Raw genomic sequence first — 17986 nt, 5'->3', positions numbered from 1 at the left:
GCTAGCCTCAGGCCCATCTCCCGGCTATCTACCTCTCTGTCAACCGGACGGGACCTCCTAGTGTTGACACTGAGCCCCGCCGATCCAACACGACTGGTTTGCCGACGAAATCGTCTGATGTGGTTTCAACAGGCTTCCCGTTGCGACGACCACGAAGATCCATCTGCTAGCCCCGGCCCGCTAGCACACGCAAACTACAACTGTGCTCCCTGCTAGCTGTGCTGAAGCACCAATTTGAACTGCTCTCGGACTCACATATTGCTGTTCACTGGACCTTATGATCACTCAGCTGCACAGCTGATGCCTGCTGGACTGTTCCTTTACACGGTACCCTGTCCTGTTTATTCTGTTTAGCCTCAGCCCAAACTTTATCGCTATTACCAGTTGTTGTCTTAGCTCTCTCTAATAACACCTGTGATTGCTTTATGCCTCTCTCCCTTGTCAATATGCCTTGCCTATTGCTGTTTGGGTTAGTTCTTATTATACAATTTCACTGTAGAACCCCTAGTCCCTCTCAAACTGCCTCAAATAGTTCCTTTGTTCCACCCCCCATACACGCCGAGACCGGCTCAATCGGTGCCTCCAGTGATGCTATCTCTTTCATTGTTACCCAACGCTTAGGTTTACCTCAACTGTACTCATATCCTTCCATATCCTTTTCTGTACATAATGCCCTGAATCTTTTCTACAACGCCCGGAGAACTGCCCCCTTTATTCTATGTACCCAACGCACTAGAAGACCAGTTCTTAAAGCCTTTAGTCGTATCCTTATTCTAGTCCTCCTCTGTTCCTCTGGTGATGTAGAGGCTAACCCAGGCCCTGCAGCCCCCAGTATCACTCCTACTCCCCAGGAGCTATCATTTGTTGACTTCTGTAACCGTAAAAGCCTTGGTTTTCTGCACGTAAATATCAGAAGCCTCCTTCCTAAGTTTGAGTTATTCACTGCGTTAGCACACTCCGCCAACCCTGATGTTCTAGCAGTGTCTGAATCCTGGCTTAGGAAGGCCACCAAAAATTCTGAAATTTCCATCCCCAACTATAACATTTTCCGTCTAGATAGAACTGCCAAAGGGGGTGGAGTTGCAATCTACTGTAGAGATAGCCTGCAGAGCTCTATCATACTATCCAGGTCTGTGCCCAAACAGTTTGAGCTTCTACTTCTAAAAATCCACCTTTCCAGAAATAAGTCTCTCACTGTTGCCGCTTGCTACAGACCCCCCTCAGCCCCCAGCTGTGCCCTGGACACCATATGTGAATTGATTGCCCCCCATCTATCCTCAGAGTTCGTACTGCTTGGTTACCTAAATTGGGATATGCTTAACACCCCGGCCATCCTACAATCTAAACTAGATGCCCTCAATCTCACACAAATTATCAACGAACCTACCAGGTACAACCCTAAATCCGTAAACATGGGTACCCTCATAGATATCATCCTGACTAACTTACCCTCTAAATACACCTCCGCTGTCTTCAACCAGGATCTCAGCGATCACTGCCTTATTGCCTGCGTCCGTAACGGGTCCGCGGTCAAAGCGACCACCCCTCATCACTGTCAAACGCTCCCAAAAACACTTCAGCGAGCAGGCCTTCCTAATTGACCTGGCCCAGGTATCCTGGATGGATATAGATCTCATTCCGTCAGTAGAGGATGCCTGGTTGTTCTTTAAAAGTAATTTCCTCTCAATCTTAAATAAACATGCCCCATTCAAAAAATACAGAACTAAGAACAGATATAGCCCCTGGTTCTCCTCAGACTTGACTGCCCTTTACCAGCACAAAAACATCCTGTGGCGTACTGCATTAGCATCAAATAGCCCCCACGATATGCAACTTTTCAGGGAAGTTAGGAACCAATATACACAAGCAGTTAGGAAAGCAAAGGCTAACTTTTTCAAACAGAAATTTGCATCCTGTAGCACTAACTCCAAAAAGTTTTGGGACACTGTAAAGTCCATGGAAAATAAGAGCACTTCCTCCCAGCTGCCCACTGCACTGAGGCTAGGAAACACTATCACCACCGATAAATCTACAATAATCGAGAATTTCAACAAGCATTTTGCTACGGCTGGCCATGCTTTCCACCTGGCTACCACTACCCCGGCCACCAGCTCTGCACCCTCCGCTGCAACTTGCCCATGCCCCCCCCCGCTTCTCCTTCACACAAATCCAGACAGCTGATGTTCTGAAAGAGCTGCAAAATCTGGACCCCTACAAATCATCTGGGCTAGACAATCTGGACCCTTTCTTTCTAAAACTAGCCGCCGAAATTGTCGCAACCCCTATTACTAGCCTGTTCAACCTCTCTTTCGTAACGTCTGAGATCCCCAGAGATTGGAAAGCTGCCGCGGTCATCCCCCTCTTCAAAGGGGGTGACACTCTAGATCGAAACTGTTACAGTCCCATATCCATCCTGCCCTTCAAAAGTTTTTGAAAGCCAAGTTAACAAACAGATCACCGACCATTTCGAATCCCACCGTACCTTCTCCGCTATGCAATCCGGTTTCCGAGCTGGTCATGGGTGCACTTCAGCCACGCTCAAGGTCCTAAACGATATTATAACCGCGATCGATAATAGACAGTACTGTGCAGCCGTTTTCATTGACCTGGCCAAGGCTTTCGACTCTGTCAACCACCGCATTCTTATTGGCAGACTAAATAGCCTTGGTTTCTCAAATGACTGCCTCGCCTGGTTCACCAACTACTTCTCTGATAGAGTTCAATGTGTCAAATCGGAGGGCCTGTTGTCTGGACCTATGGCAGTCTCTATGGGGGTGCCACAGGGTTCAATTCTTGGGCCGACTCTTTTCTCTGTGTATATCAATGACGTCGCTCTTGCTGCTGGTGACTCTCAGATCCACCTCTACGCAGACGACACCATTTTGTATACATCTGGCCCTTCATTGGACACTGTGTTAACAAACCTCCAAACGAGCTTCAATGCCATACAACACTCCTTCAGTAGCCTCCAACTGCTCTTAAACACTAGTAAAACTAAATGCATGCTCTTCAACCGAACGCTGCTTGCACCCGCCCACCCGACTAGAATCACTACTCGACGGGTCTGACCTAGAGTATGTGGACAACTACAAATACCTAGGTGTCTGGTTAGACTGTAAACTCTCCTTCCAGACTCACATTAAGAATCTCCAATCCAAAGTTAAATCTAGAATCGGTTTCCTATTTCGCAACAAAGCTTCCTTCACTCATGCTGCCAAACATGCCCTCGTAAAACTGACTATCCTACCGATCCTTGACTTCGGCGATGTAATTTACAAAATAGCCTCCAACACTCTACTCAGCAAATTGGATGTAGTCTATCACAGTGCCATCCGTTTTGTCTCCAAAGCCCCATATACTACCCACCACTGTGACCTGTACGCTCTTGTTGGCTGGTCCTCACTACATATTCGTCGCCAAACCCACTGGCTCCAGGCCATCTATAAATCACTGCTAGGCAAATCCCCGCCTTATCTTAGCTCATTGGTCACCATAGCAACACCCACCCGTAGTATGCGCTCCAGCAGGTATATCTCACTGGTCATCCCCAAAGCCAACACCTCCTTTGGCCGCCATTCCTTCAAGTTCTCTGCTGCCAATGACTGGAACAAATTGCAAAAATCTCTGAAGCTGGAGACACTTATCTCCCTCACTAACTTTAAGCATCAGTTGTCAGAGCACCTTACCGATCACTGCACCTGTACACAGCCCATCTGAAATTAGCCCGCCCAACTACCTCATCCCTATATTGTTATTTATTTTGCTCATTTGTACCCCAGTATCTCTATTTGCACATCATCTCTTGCACATCTATCATTCCAGTGTTAATACTAATTGTAATGATTTTGCACTATAGCCTATTTATTGCCTTACCTCCATAACTTGCTACATTTGCACACACTGTATATATATTTATTTCTGTTGTATTTTTTACTTTGTTTTGTTTTACCCCATATGTAACTCTGTGTTGTTGTTTTTATCGCACTGCTTTGCTTTATCTTGGCCAGGTCGCAGTTGTAAATGAGAACTTGTTCTCAACTGGCTTACCTGGTTAAATAATGGTGAAATAAAAATAAAATAAAAATTCCAAATCTGGCTCACGTCCAAAAATGTGAGAGTGACAGTGTCGCAACTGTCCTAGCTTGCAGGTTGAACTGACACTGTCAAAGTATAACATTGTGAAAATTAAATAAAGACAATTTAGTTTTTCTGATTGTGCCATAATATGAAGCATGTGCTGCTGCAACAGCAAATAACTTGGACACTGTTCATACCAGGTCAACACTTTGATGAGGACGCATTTTTCAACTAATTGTGTCTTTGGCTGTATCTCCTTATTGTGTCTTTGGCTGTATCTCCTTATTGTGTCTTTGGCTGTATCTCCTTATTGTGTCGGCTGTATCTCCTTATTGTGTCGGCTGTATCTCCTTATTGTGTCGGCTGTATCTCCTTATTGTGTCGGCTGTATCTCCTTATTGTGTCGGCTGTATCTCCTTATTGTGTCGGCTGTATCTCCTTATTGTGTCGGCTGTATCTCCCACATTAACTATTAAGGTATTTTTACTGAGCTACAACATAGGTCACCTCAAGGTTGTGTCTTGTCAACTCAGTGTCATTAATCAACAACTGAGGGTCAGCTTAGGGTCAGTAGTACTATAGTATGCGATGATCTCAGAGACATTTTACAGTATCAGTCTTTAGTTTTGACCTTTGACCTTGTGGCCTGTGACAGGCAGTGTACCTGTGAACTCCAGGTTGGCAGCGTCCTCCAGCAGCTGCTCCTTCATGCTGCTCAGCGTCTCCACGATCATCTCTTTCATCTCCTCCTGCTTGCGGTTGGCGATGGCCATCAGGGAGGTGAACAGCTCGCCCTCCTTCTCCCGTGTGTACTCCAGCCGCCGCGGCGTGATCTGCAGGTCCCTCTGCATGTCAAATGCCTGCAACCAGGGAGGAGGAGGAAAAGTCCATCTGCCACCACTACCACTACATAGTCAGAGTAATGTCTCCCTACTGTAGTCATGCCTTCAAATTAAACAAGTTTCTGTTATACATTTTGTGACGCTATACAGATTTTATTTGATTAGCTAATTGATTGGTTGATTATTTCCCACAGACACAGCCGCCCCCCTACTGACCTGGTTGATGAAGAGGTCAAGGCAGCGGCAGTGGACCCCGTTAAGCAGGTTAGCAACCTCCACCTGCTGGTTGTGGAGCACTTGGCGGGCGAAGGGCACCAGGAGGCGGTGCAGCCTCTCAAAGGCCTCCCCCAGGACGCTCTGGGGCTTGACGGCCGGGCTGGGCGTCTGGGAGGGGGCTCCGCAGGAGCAGTTTCCCACCGGAGTGCTGAGGAAGCCCAGGGACAGCAGCTGCTTGTAGAGGGGGCTCCTCTCCCTCTCCTTCTCCTTCTCCAGGCGCCGGCTGGGCTCGGGGGAGGCCTCGGGTGGGGTGGCAGGGATACGGACGAAGCAAATGGGGAAGATGAGCATCTCTTTGACTTTCATTAGCTCAGCCACCTGCTCAGCAGTGAGGGAGTCCTGGTTGAGGGCGTAGAGCATGATGGGAACCACGTTACGCGTACAGTCCTCCAGGGCCTCCTCGATGGGCTGGACACTGGGGCACGGCACCACCATGATTTTCGCCTCCTGACAGAGCAGGGAATATACTTTTATCATTGAAATGGTCATAGCAGCACTCATCAGCTCAACGACACTTACAGTTGAAGTCGGAAGTTTACATACACCTTAGCCAAATACATTTAAACTCAGTTTTTCACAATTCCTGACATTTAATCTTAGTAAAAATTCCCTGTCTTAGGTCAGTTAGGATCACCACTTTATTTTAAGAATGTGAAATGTCAGAATAATAGTAGAGAGAATGATTTATTTCAGCTTTTATTTCTTTCATCACATTCCCAGTGGGTCAGAAGTTTACATACACTCAATTAGTATTTGGTAGCATTGCCTTTAAATTGTTTAACTTGGGTCAAACGTTTTGGGTAGCCTTCCACAAGCTTCCCACAATAAGTTGGGTGAATTTTAGCCCATTCCTCCTGACAGAGCTGGTTTAACTGAGTCAGGTTTGTAGGCCTCCTTGCTCACACACGCTTTTTCAGTTCTGCCTACAAATGTTCTATAGGATTGAGGTCAGGGCTTTGTGATTGCCACTCCAATACCTTGACTTTGTTGTCCTTAAGCCATTTTGCCACAATTTTGGAAGTATGCTTGGGGTCATTGTCCATTTGGAAGACCCATTTGCGACCAAGCTTTAACTTCCTGACTGATGTCTTGAGGTGTTGCTTCAATATATCCACATCATTTTCCTTCCTCATGATGCAATCTATTTTGTGAAGTGCACCAGTCCCTCCTGCAGCAAAGCACCCCCACAGCATGATGCTGCTACCCCATGCTTCATGGTTGGGATGGTGTTCTTTGGCTTGCAAGCACTCCCTTTTTCCTCCAAACATAACGATGGTCATTATGGCCAAACAGTTCTATTTTTGTTTCATCAGACCAGAGGACATTTCTCCAAAAAGTAAGATCTTTGTCCCCATGTGCAGTTGCAAACCGTTGTCTGGCTTTTTTATGGCGGTTTTGGAGCAGTGGCTTCTTCCTTGCTGCGTGGCCTTTCAGGTTATGTCGATATAGGACATGTTTTACTGTGGATATAGATACTTTTTTACCAGTTTCCTCCAGCATCTTCACAAGGTCCTTTGCTGTTGTTCTGGGATTGATTTGCACTTGTCGCACCAAAGTACATTCATCTCTAGGAGACAGAACGCGTCTCCTTCCTGAGCAGTATGACGGCTGCGTGGTCCCATGGTGTTTATACTTGCGTACTATTGTTTGTACAGATGAACGTGGTACCTTCAGGTGTTTGGAAATTGCTCCCAACAATGAACCAGACTTGTGGAGGTCTACAAATTTCTCTGAGGTCTTGGCTGATTTCTTTTGATTTTTCTATGATGTCAAGCAAAGAGGCACTGAGTTTGAAGGTAGGCCTTGAAATACATCCACAGGTACACCTCCAATTGACTCAAATGATTTCAATTAGCCTATCAGAAGCTTCTAAAGCCATGACAATTTAGTGTATGTAAACTTCTGACCCACTGGAATTGTGATACAGTGAATTATAAGTGAAATAATCTGTCTGTAAACAATTGTTGGAAAAATTGCTTGTGTCATGCACAAAGTAGATGTCCTAACCGACTTGCCAAAACGATAGTTTGGAAATTAACCAGAAATTAGTGGAGTGGTTGAAAACCTAAGTGTATGTAAACTTCCGACTTCAACTGTATATAAATGTTGTGGAAAAATAAAACACCTACAGGTAACTGCCAAAATAAAGGAAACAGTAGACAGGGCGTTTCATATCTGGTCTGGAAAAGAGATCTCCTCACTGAACGACTTGTACATTGATATGGATTTTGCATCTTTTGAACAGTTAGTACAAAAGTTCAATATTCTTAGATACCATTTCTTTAGATACCTACAATTGCGTAGTTTTGTATCTTCATACTCTAGTCACTTCCCATCATGCCCACCTACCTCCCTTCTAGATTATATTTTTTAAAGTGAACCCTTATATCAAAGGGGGCATACGCTTGATCTATACGTTTGTCACACCCTGGCTCTGGGACTCATTATGTTGAGCCAGGGTGTGTTCATTTCTATGTGTGTATTTCTATGTTGGTGTTCATTCTAGTTTGTTGTATTCTATGTTTGCCTGAGTGACTCCCAATCAGAGGCAACGAGTGTCAGCTGTTGGCTGGTTGTCTCTGATTGGGAGCCATATTTAAACTGTATGTTTTTCCTTTGTGGTTGTGGGTTTTTGTTCCGTGTTCGGTCATTGATACCGTGGACGTCACGAGTCGTTTCTTGTTTTGTTTCGTGCTTTAACTAATTAAAGTCATGTTTGTTCATCACGCTGCGCCTTGGTCTACTCCTTACCTCGACCGTGACAACGTTATTAAACTCGCATAATCTGGATTCCCTGAACTCTCTTAAGAACCAACGGGAAGAGGATTTAGGTGAACAACTTTCAGATGAAATTTGGCAGAGTATGCTTCAGAGAATACATTATTCATATATATGTCTAAGACTGTAATTCAATTTAAAATAGTTCATTGGCTGCATTGGTCAAAGGCAAAATTATCCAAAATTAGACCAGAAATAGATCCCACTTGTGACCGATGTAAGCGGGCTCCTGCTACTTTATTGCACATGTTTTGGACATGCCTGAAATTGACAGATTTCTGGATATCAATTTTTGAGACGTTTTCTAAGATACTGGAGAGACCTATAGAACCTTCTGCCTTTATTGCATTTTCGGAGTGGCACCACAGGAGGCCCGTCTAAACAGTTCTATGGGCAACATGCTGGCATTTACTACTCTTCTAGCTAGACGTCTTATACTATTTAAGTGGAAGGATCGGTTTCCTCCTACTTTTAAACATTAAATAAAGGAAGTTATGCAACATCTCAAGCTAGAGAAAATACGCTACTCCGTTAGGGGATCTGCAATTACATTTTATAATATCTGGCAACCTTTCCTATCCTTTGTAGAAGACATGGACCCAGCTAATTTCACAACTCCATAAACCAACCCATATTAGAATTTGTATCACTATTTAAACTATTTTTTTTACTTTTGTTTTATAATATCTTTGTTGTTTTTTTAACTTTTTGATTATATTACTAATTGTATATCATGCATGCTTTAAGTCTGGTTTTGGGGTGGGGCGGGGGGGGTTGATTTGGTAGGGGATCAAAGTGTGTTTTGCCCTCTACCTGTTCTGTCTGTGTTATCTGTATAATTAAAAAAAGCTTATAAAAAAAGATTTCAAAGAAAAGAGGGGGGGGGGGGGAAAGGAAACACCAACATGTGTTAATAGGGCGTTTTTTAAATAAAAAGATTCCTAGGTTGAGTAAACATGCAGGGTGCAGGGGAGTACACAATATTTCTCCAGTCCCAATTGGCTCCCACATATACTACTACCAGTCACATTATTGTTTTTCTAACTGGGACATAGACGAATGAGAAAAGTCAGAGACAGGAAACTCAGACGTAGTATGTGCTGCCAGTGCCATCCCCCATAAACACAAACACACACAGACCTGTCTGGTCATGGGAAAGGGTATGGGAGGGCAACAGAAAACTAAGCAAGAAAACATTTTCACTCCACGTTTGATGAATTACACAGTAACAGCCACAGAAATAGAACAAGAGAGCGTGAGAGGGAAAGAGGAAGAGAAATGGAAGGGGGGGCAGAGTGTAAGAGAGAGAGAGAGAGAGAGAGAGAGAAATGACTAACACAGCCACACAAAGGAGACAGTCAGTCCTGTCTCCAAGTAACAAGAGCTGTGGCCAACTGAGCAGTCTCTTTAGAACAAAGATAGCCTGCAAACATTTCTTCACAACCATTCAAAATAAATAGAATGTTTGAATTGCCATAATGCAGTCAATTTCCAAATGTAGTCCAACAGCTGAATATCTATGGGATATTTTGAAGAATATTGTATCACCCCTATGGGTAAAATGACAGCACCCCTTTTGATTTGAACAAAACCTTCTATACAGATTTGCCCATTATAGAAGTGCTCAGAAAGTGACTTTTTTGACCTGAATGCCAAAACATTAAAGAGATAAAGGTGCTAAAATTTTGCATACAATGAGACATCCATGTCTTCATCACTGGAAAATATTAACAGTTAAGATTGATATCATTTAAAAGCTTACAAACAGGGTTGTCAAACTATTTTATAATTTTTTGAAAATATGTTAATAAAACATTGCATTTTTTAACCTGAAACGTCAACTATCTAAAAACGCGTAAACTCAGATTTTTTTCTTCATATTCTCATAACCGTATATTCCGTCATCTGAGGTTTTTGTGTTTTGCCCGCCATCGGTTCAGACACAAAATACTCTTGAATACAGGGTGGGTGTCATGTTTTGGCTGATACATTTATTAAAATGGAAATAACATTTACATTTCAAAGATGGTTGGAGGTCCACACATCAGAGAATGTTGACTTGAATGGGAATATCTGTTGTTTTAAATTATACTGTCAAACCTCCATAGGAAACCTATTGAAATCATAGAAAATATAAATGATAGAATAGACATGACCGGCGGCCATCTTCGTGGTAGTAATTAGAAGTTTACATGTCAATTACATTTGCATTTCAATAGTGTGCCAGCTAAACTGCAGTGGTCTAACGGGATAGGTCCATTCTATGAATTATATTTCTATGATTGAAATTACACCCACACTGTATTCAAGAGCATGTTGTGTCTCAACCGATGGCAGGTGAAACAAAAAACCTCTTATTATGTAAAGTAGGGTCTAAGCTACATGTGCAAATATTAAGAAAAAAAAACGGAGTTTACAAGTTTTTAGATAATGACGTTAAAGGTGAAACAATTCCATAACTTTTATTTTATTTTTTATAAAATTAAAGAAATTATAAAATAGTTTGACAACACTGTTTGTAAGATTTTAAATGATATCAAACTCAACCGTTTATCTTTTCCAGTGATGAAGACATGGATGTCTCATAGTATGGTGGGGTATGGAAAACGGGTCAACTTTGAGCACCTTTATCTCCTGAATATTTTGTCATTCAGGTCCAAAAAGTCACTTTCTGACCACTTCTTTCATGGACAAACATGTATGGAAAGTTTTGTTTAAATCAAAAAGGATGCTGGTTCGAATACCGGAGCCGACAAGGTGAAAAAATCTGTTGCAGTGCCCTTGAGCAAAGCACTTAACCCTAATTGCTCCACAATGACGACCCTGGCTGTGACCCCACTCCCTGCGGGTGTCTCAGGGGGAGTTGGGATATGCAAAAAAACACATTTCCATTACACACTGAGTAACAGGACAAATATAAGCACCCCCCCAAAAGTATTATTATTATTATTACAATAATAAAGGGAGGCTGTCAAAAAGTGATTGAATTCAAATGGATTTACCCCTATATCAGACAATAATGGACGGTAGCAACCCACAATCTGCATACCAATAGATTTTTCTTCTCAGTCGAAAACATTCTCTAGATATAGAAACACATCTAAAAAGCTTTCGAACTTCTAATGTTCCTAATAAATGTTTGTCCCTTCAAATGGTATGATCCAATAATAGCATTCTTGGAGAGTCTATGCTAAAGATGTCTCGACCCATTGTTAAAAAACAAGCATGACATTCTAGGCTATATGAACTTGTGGCAGACTGATGTCGGGGAGGTTATCTGAGAAATGCATCCATACATAGGTTAGCACTATCCCAGTCATGTGTGTCATTGTGTGGCTAACTTGGGAAAAAGAGGAGTGGGGAGCCCAGGGGTGGGGAGGGGAAGGTAATTAGAGAGTTAACCCTTTTATCTCCTGGCCTCCCAAAACGGGGCGCTCTGACTCTGCCATGGCTGTGTGAATGTCACAGTTGGCTGAGAGCTGCTTCCCTGCCTGCCTGCCTCTAGCCCCCCTGAGTAAACAGCAGTTGGCTGAGAGCTGCTTCCCTGCCTGCCTGCCTCTAGCCCCCCTGAGTAAACAGCAGTTGGCTGAGAGCTGCTTCCCTGCCTGCCTGCCTCTAGCCCCCCTGAGTAAACAGCAGTTGGCTGAGAGCTGCTTCCCTGCCTGCCTGCCTCTAGCCCCCCTGAGTAAACAGCAGCAGCTGGGTGCATCTCTCTGAACTACTGCTCTGACTACATTATTAAATAAACCATAGCCTAGCCTACCTAACCTGGCACATGCATTTGCATTATCATGACAAGATTAATCAGGTTGACAAGCATCAGAAACATTACATACCAGCCTGAATTTTACAGCTTCTCAGGTAAGGTCTCTTTAATCATTGCGTAAACAATATCTCCCTGTTTAGCCTACCTGAAAACAAAACAGGAAAAATAAGATGGGTAAGGGAGCACCACTTCATAAGACTTATTTAATGTGTGAGTAATCACATAGGTCATCACATATTGACTTACACTGGCGCCGTCACTACTCCATTCACACTCAGAATCCTGCCTCGCCAATTTAACACAAAAACGACAAAACCAAAGGACAGGGCAACCTGATATCAGCTTTTTGTGCTCCAAATAATAAGCTTGCTATCATAATGAATTTGGCAAAACACTGAAAGGCGGCAAACTATGACATGGGCTAATAAATAGTGCCCTGCGGGAAGGATCCAGTCGTAACCATGGCAACTTCCTCATCGCAGTGAAGGGTTTAACTTGGGAAGTTTTTTTCCTTATGTGCCCCGGTCATGTGAATCGCACCAGACCAGGGCCATTATGTAAGGTGGGGGTGGGCGGCGGCCTACAAAGCAGTGCAGGCAGGGCCTCGCTAACGCGTACGTCTCAGGGCTGTCTGGAGCCTGGCTTCCATGGCGACCAGCTAAGCGAGGCCTTTGTTTGAAGGATTAAGTGCTACTTTTCTCAACCCGCACGTGACAACAAGCGAGCACAGTGCAATCCACACACCAAGGCATGTTAGTCAGCCGAGCAAGATGGGCTATGTCTGTCCACCTGGTAGACAAGTCCACTAGTCCTCTGTAAGTCCACTAGTCCTCTGTAAGTCCACTAGTCCTCTGTAAGTCCACTAGTCCTCTGTAAGTCCACTAGTCCTCTGTAAGTCCACTAGTCCTCTGGTGCCACAGGCACCAGAGAGGGAGAGCTCTGACTAACATGGGGACTGATCTACTCTGTGCAGTAACCTTTGTGTCAGCTAAGCCACGTGTGAGAGTAATGTTTCCAGCCTGGAGAGAAAGACGAAAAACAAGCCTACCCTTCTAGTTCCCATAAGAGAGAGAACTAACATATCATCAGTGAGATGACAGTATCATCAATCAAAGTCAAAAACTCAAAGACTCACTCTCAAGCGCGCCAACAAATCAGGCATTTATCAAATCAATGCTGTAACGTCAATGAGCATACCAATAAGTAAAAGGACCCTTGACCATTTCTCCTGTTACTATGTGCTTTGTGTAGGCTTACATTGCAAATACATAAACAAGACTCCCACCATCGGAATCCTCCTCACATATGCAAATGTATGTGTGTGTATACCTGTAGCAGAGGGTGGTGCAGGGTGATCTCCAGCTCGGCCAGCCTGTGGGCGGGGTCCTCACACTCCTCCTGGATCTCCAGGTCCTCCCGGGGAACCGTATCCCAGCGCCCGCAGTGGGCCGCCAGCTGGTGCACCAGCTCATACTGGCCGGGCAACGCTAGGCTAAGTCGCGTCTGGCGCCCGTGGGTGAAGCACAGCTTCCTCCTCTTGCAGGCGGTGCCCTGGACGCCATCGCAGGCCTCGCCCGCCTCTGGCCCCAGGGGCAAGAGCCGCTCCCCCAGCAGGCAGTTGAGCAGCTGGTAACGCGCGGCACAGTCCTGACCAAGTACCAGGACGTAGGGGGCGCTGCCCACGCTGCTTTGCAGGAACTCCTCCTCATGCCGGGGGAAGGAGATGCAGCTCAGCTGGCCTAGGAAGAGAAGGGACAACAACATGTGGGTGTATAGAAGGGAACAGGGAATAGTAATGGTGGTCAGGGGGGGGGGCTTGATCTGTTGTCCCTCTCCCTTCTGAGGGTTAATGAAGAAGCCTTTTTCTTCAGGTATTAGGCCTAGTAAAAATCTGCATAAATTGATAATACAATGTAATGTTATAACACCATCTAACATCCCACTTTGAATGTGTGCAAATTCCAACGGATTGGCTTGCAATAGAGAAATAACAACCTGTTGTGAACTGGTGTCTGGCATCTCTCTGTCTCTGCACCTCTGGCATAGGAAAGGCCTGAGGGAGAATCTATTGTGTTTACTTCAAAGCCCCTCCTTAAGCCCTTGTCTGTTATGTCCTGACCCATCTCTGTGGCAATCCATATTAACAGCACAACCAATTCATCCTGGTTCATCACTAGGTCGAAAATATACAGGTTAAGACAACATAATAATTCCATGTGGGAGCATTCAAAAAATAACAATAATAATAATTGGACCAGCGCCGTTGCTGATTCTACAGGATTAGCATAGAAAACGTGACCAGCTGTCGGGACATCAAGTAGTAAAGTGGCTGTAGATCATTAGAAAAACTTTTAAATGATTAGAATGACAGTAAAGCAGTTATGCTACGTATTTGCTGAGTAGTTAGCTGAAATGCACTATGATTGTGTTTATTTTCCACTTTGATGGCAAACTTTCTGTACTGCTAAGATTCCCTTCCAGTAATTTTCGCTCGCATTGCTAGTCCCATTGTTTAGAATTCTTCCCCATTGTTGCAAAGAGTTATGGGATATTAGAATACAGTTGTCTTAACCTTTGTCATCTTCAACCTAAGTTCATTACAGGAAATGGTCATAATCCTCCATGATGCGGAGTCACGGTCTAAAGCAGTTATACAACAGACAAAGACAGCAATGGACTACTCTACTCTGGTTCTCTTTTTCCCTCCCCACCCATTATATTCACTCCCTCTTTCTCCACTCTGCCACTCTGTTTCCTCTGCAGCTGTTAATCTGGTATTTCTCTGCATGGTGTTTGGCCTAAAACATTTTGCACGCAGTAGGCTTTATAATACAATGAATGATTGAACCACAGTAAATTCATTTTTAAAAAGATACCTACTGTACTGTTGTCTACATCTAATTTGGTATTGTATTCAAGTTCACTTATGACACCTTGCTTAAGAGGTGGCAGCTCATTTTATCACAACTATGGCATTTATAAGGTTTTTAATTGAGGCCAGAAAGACCATCTCTGTGTGTGTGTGTGTGTGTGTGTGTGTGTGTGTGTGTGTGTGTGATTCTAAAGGCGGTGACTGTTTTTTTCATACTGGCCCCCGTGGGAATCAAACCCACAACCCTGGCGTTGCAAACGCCATGCTCTACCAACTGAGCTACATCCCTGCCGGCCATTCCCTCCCATACCCTGGACGACGCTGGGCCAATTGTGCGCCGCCCCATGGGTCTCCCGGTCGCGGCCGGCTACGACAGAGCCTGGATTCGAACACTCATAAGGTTTTGTATAAAAATAGGCCTATAGGCTAAAACATCCACTTGGAATTAGGCTAAACTGCTGCACTTTCCGTTCAGTGATGACTGGTCACATTTTGTAGCATGTTACTAGAGCTTGAAGCATGTCATCTGGCATGACAACCACTATGTGGTTTGTTGTTAGACTGAAAGATATGTATAGCCCTACTTGATGGAAAGGATAAGGTTAGATTTGCTTTCACATGAAATTTTACATTCTAGATGCACTAGATTGAGGATGTTTAAATATTCTTGGTAAATGTGTGTGTAAATGTGTGTAGTGGAGACACTAACCCCACAAACATACCTTAGTGGACAGGAAGGTTGGGCTTGAATGACAGCCCTATTAGACAGTGGCTCAAAAGAACTCACATCTCCTAAACAGGAATGTGAGAATCACACTCACACTCTGCTCATCAGCCCGCACACATCTCGAAGTCAGGCAATCCCCAAATTAACTAGTGCAGTGACTAGTGTAGAGTTGAAAATAGGATGAAATGAGGATGGCTTACAGCAAGTGGATATATAACCTACTTATATGTTATTCATCATCAGTACATGCTTCGTTTTACATTTTACATTTTAGTAATTTAGCAGACGCTCTTATCCAGAGCGACTTACAGTTAGTGAGTGCATACATTTTTAGCCTCAGTTCTTTCTTAAGCGGGAATCTCAGTATACTGGGTGCCTTTTGTCAGGTCATACTGTTGAGAAAGACTTTAGCTGGCCCTAATCTCTTAATTTTTCCCTCTAAATCCTATTTAATGCATTTTCTACCGTCAATGTGTTGCCAAGTAAATCTCTTTCCGGGCAAAGAACAGTCATTTTTTTTCCTGTGGGGGAATTTAGACTACCTCATTACTCCCATTCAGAAGACAGTTTAGCTATTAACAATCCACCTGTTAATGCCATCCCACCACTGTATATGAATGGATTACAGGTCAGAAACCTGTGGCCCTTCAGGAATTGCCTGACGTCAGCAGCACATTCCTAATTGGAACATTATGGGATGTGCAGAGTCTGCTGTACCTAATTCAGTCCTCCTTGACCACAATCAGAAGAGTTTCCACTCAAACTCATTATAGAATGACAGACATTCCTATGCTTGAGTCTGATATGTTTATGGGGCTTGTCTAAAGTTAATAGGGTTTTACACTGGAACCAATGAGCACATTCCAAAACTTGTTGAGTGGTGGCTCTCAATGAAGGCAGTCTGTAGAATGTAAAAGAATCAGACAGGGTCCTTCAGTGGCAGGCATATTATAATGCTAGTACTGTAGCTGCATGGATAAATGTAACCTCAAGTACTGAAGTGTGTGTGACATGATGTGACAACCTAACCATTTAATATGGTCTAGTTAGCTATGCATGTTTGAATAAGCATGACGTTTTCTGAGGAATGTGGGAGTTTTACTGAACATTCTGTTGTGATGATGCCGAGAAAAGCGGTAATTATAGGTAACAAATTTGAACAGGTTTACATTCTTACCTGCCTCCAGAGCAGCTGCCTCCGAGCTGGCGGCCGATGCGCAGGCGTTACTGTAGTTGCGTTTTATTTCCCGGAAAAATGCGTTGGTCTCCTTCAGATTCTTTTTCAGTTGTATGGAGTGTTTATTGTAGCTGTTGAAGATCCGGGATAATTCTCTAGCTAAAGGAGTGACTTTCTGCAAATTTCCCCCACCTACCCCCTCCATGGCAGTAGGTATTCGAGTCTGAAATGAGGCACAAATGGGAGAATGTTCTTCTCTTTACTTCTAACACCTTATGAATCTCCAACCGAATATGGTATGTAGATGGACCCAGTCTTCAAGTTTTAATTGCCATTGAAAGTTATTGGACAAGGGCGCAAGGAGTGAGCGTCAATCTGTGATTTGCTGCTCAGTTTCAGTGAGTTCTCTCTGGTCTCACTTATTCAGATTTCCACTGTTGTTCAACTATTTGCATCAGTATCACTAATGTTTGTTTACTTGACGTCTAGGTTGTGCCCTGTGTCATGGATTTCACAGACATCAACAGTCCAAAAAGTCCACAGTTAATTCAAAGGGCCGATTGTGCAAGCGATATCGCAGTGTGCTAGCGGGCTACGTTACTGCCGTGGGGAATTCCGTAGCAAAATCACTGCATCACATTGTCGCTGTCCACAAATAAACAAAACATAGCATGACACTAACTTTGTACGGCATATAGCTAGTTTGATAACCGGCAGTGTATTCTAGCAAATGACTGTCTTAGCTAACGTTAGCTGTCGAACTTGCCAACTTGTTTCCAGCCCTAACTAGCAGTGTCTCAGTGATTTGAGATAGATAACGTTAGCTAGCTCCTGTACTAGTAGCCTTACTTACCTTCCTATCCAGTTCCTATCCTAGCCAGCAAGCCAGGCATCGTATTCGAAGCTAATATGTTTCAAGACAGCAGACCCATTACCCCAGCCGACGTTGTCGTTAGCTCCCTCGAGTAACTTTTTCCACTGGTGCTAAATTAACTATCTAGCTAGCTTTCTAATCCGAGATTCCACGGAAGAGATGGTTAGTTAGCTAGCTAAACAAACAGACTCGCTCTCTATCAACAGACAGTTGTGATGCAGGATAAAGATTAGATGTCCGTCGCTGCGCTCCTCAGTCTTCCATTAATGCTAGAAAAAAACTGTTACCATCACTCAAGGAGATCAACATTTGGCATGTTACAGTTTAGCAGCACTCTCATAAAACACAGACAGACAGTTCGAAAGTACCTAGTTAGTTAGTTGGAGAGGGACAACGTTTCTCTACTGCCTTCTGGGATATGTAGTTCGTCTGCCCAGAGAACATGGACTAATTTGCTGCTGTTAGGACGTAACCTCGGTTAACCCAGAACTACAATTTTGCTCGATTAAATGTATGTTTTATTTATGTTTACGTAGTACACGATAGATTATTTAGGATGTACGGTACTCGAGGCCAAAGAGGCTCAAGTTTTCCATC

At 43.8% G+C, this 17986-nt stretch overlaps 1 protein-coding gene across 2 annotated transcripts in view; it reads right to left on the bottom strand.

Moving 5' to 3' along the window:
- Positions 1-17784, bottom strand: part of LOC121577652 (dual serine/threonine and tyrosine protein kinase) — a 30039-nt gene extending 12255 nt beyond the window's left edge. Inside the window, exons 1-5 of one of the 2 annotated variants that reach the window (XM_041891419.2) lie at positions 17369-17784; positions 16516-17160; positions 13069-13478; positions 5136-5642; positions 4742-4937 (exon numbers count right to left, since the gene is read on the bottom strand). In XM_041891419.2, coding sequence (XP_041747353.2) covers positions 4742-4937; positions 5136-5642; positions 13069-13478; positions 16516-16720 — 1318 coding nt within the window. In that variant the 5' untranslated portion in view covers positions 16721-17160; positions 17369-17784. The remainder of the gene's footprint in view (positions 1-4741; positions 4938-5135; positions 5643-13068; positions 13479-16515; positions 17161-17368) is intronic. The other variant, XM_041891420.2, reaches the window with a different exon arrangement.
- Positions 17785-17986: the final 202 nt, after the last annotated feature.

Source organism: Coregonus clupeaformis, chromosome 12, assembly GCF_020615455.1.
Source record: "Coregonus clupeaformis isolate EN_2021a chromosome 12, ASM2061545v1, whole genome shotgun sequence".
Classification (NCBI taxonomy): domain Eukaryota; kingdom Metazoa; phylum Chordata; class Actinopteri; order Salmoniformes; family Salmonidae; genus Coregonus; species Coregonus clupeaformis.
Note: the sequence above shows the minus strand (reverse complement) of the source record. Positions and strands in the feature narration are given on the sequence as shown.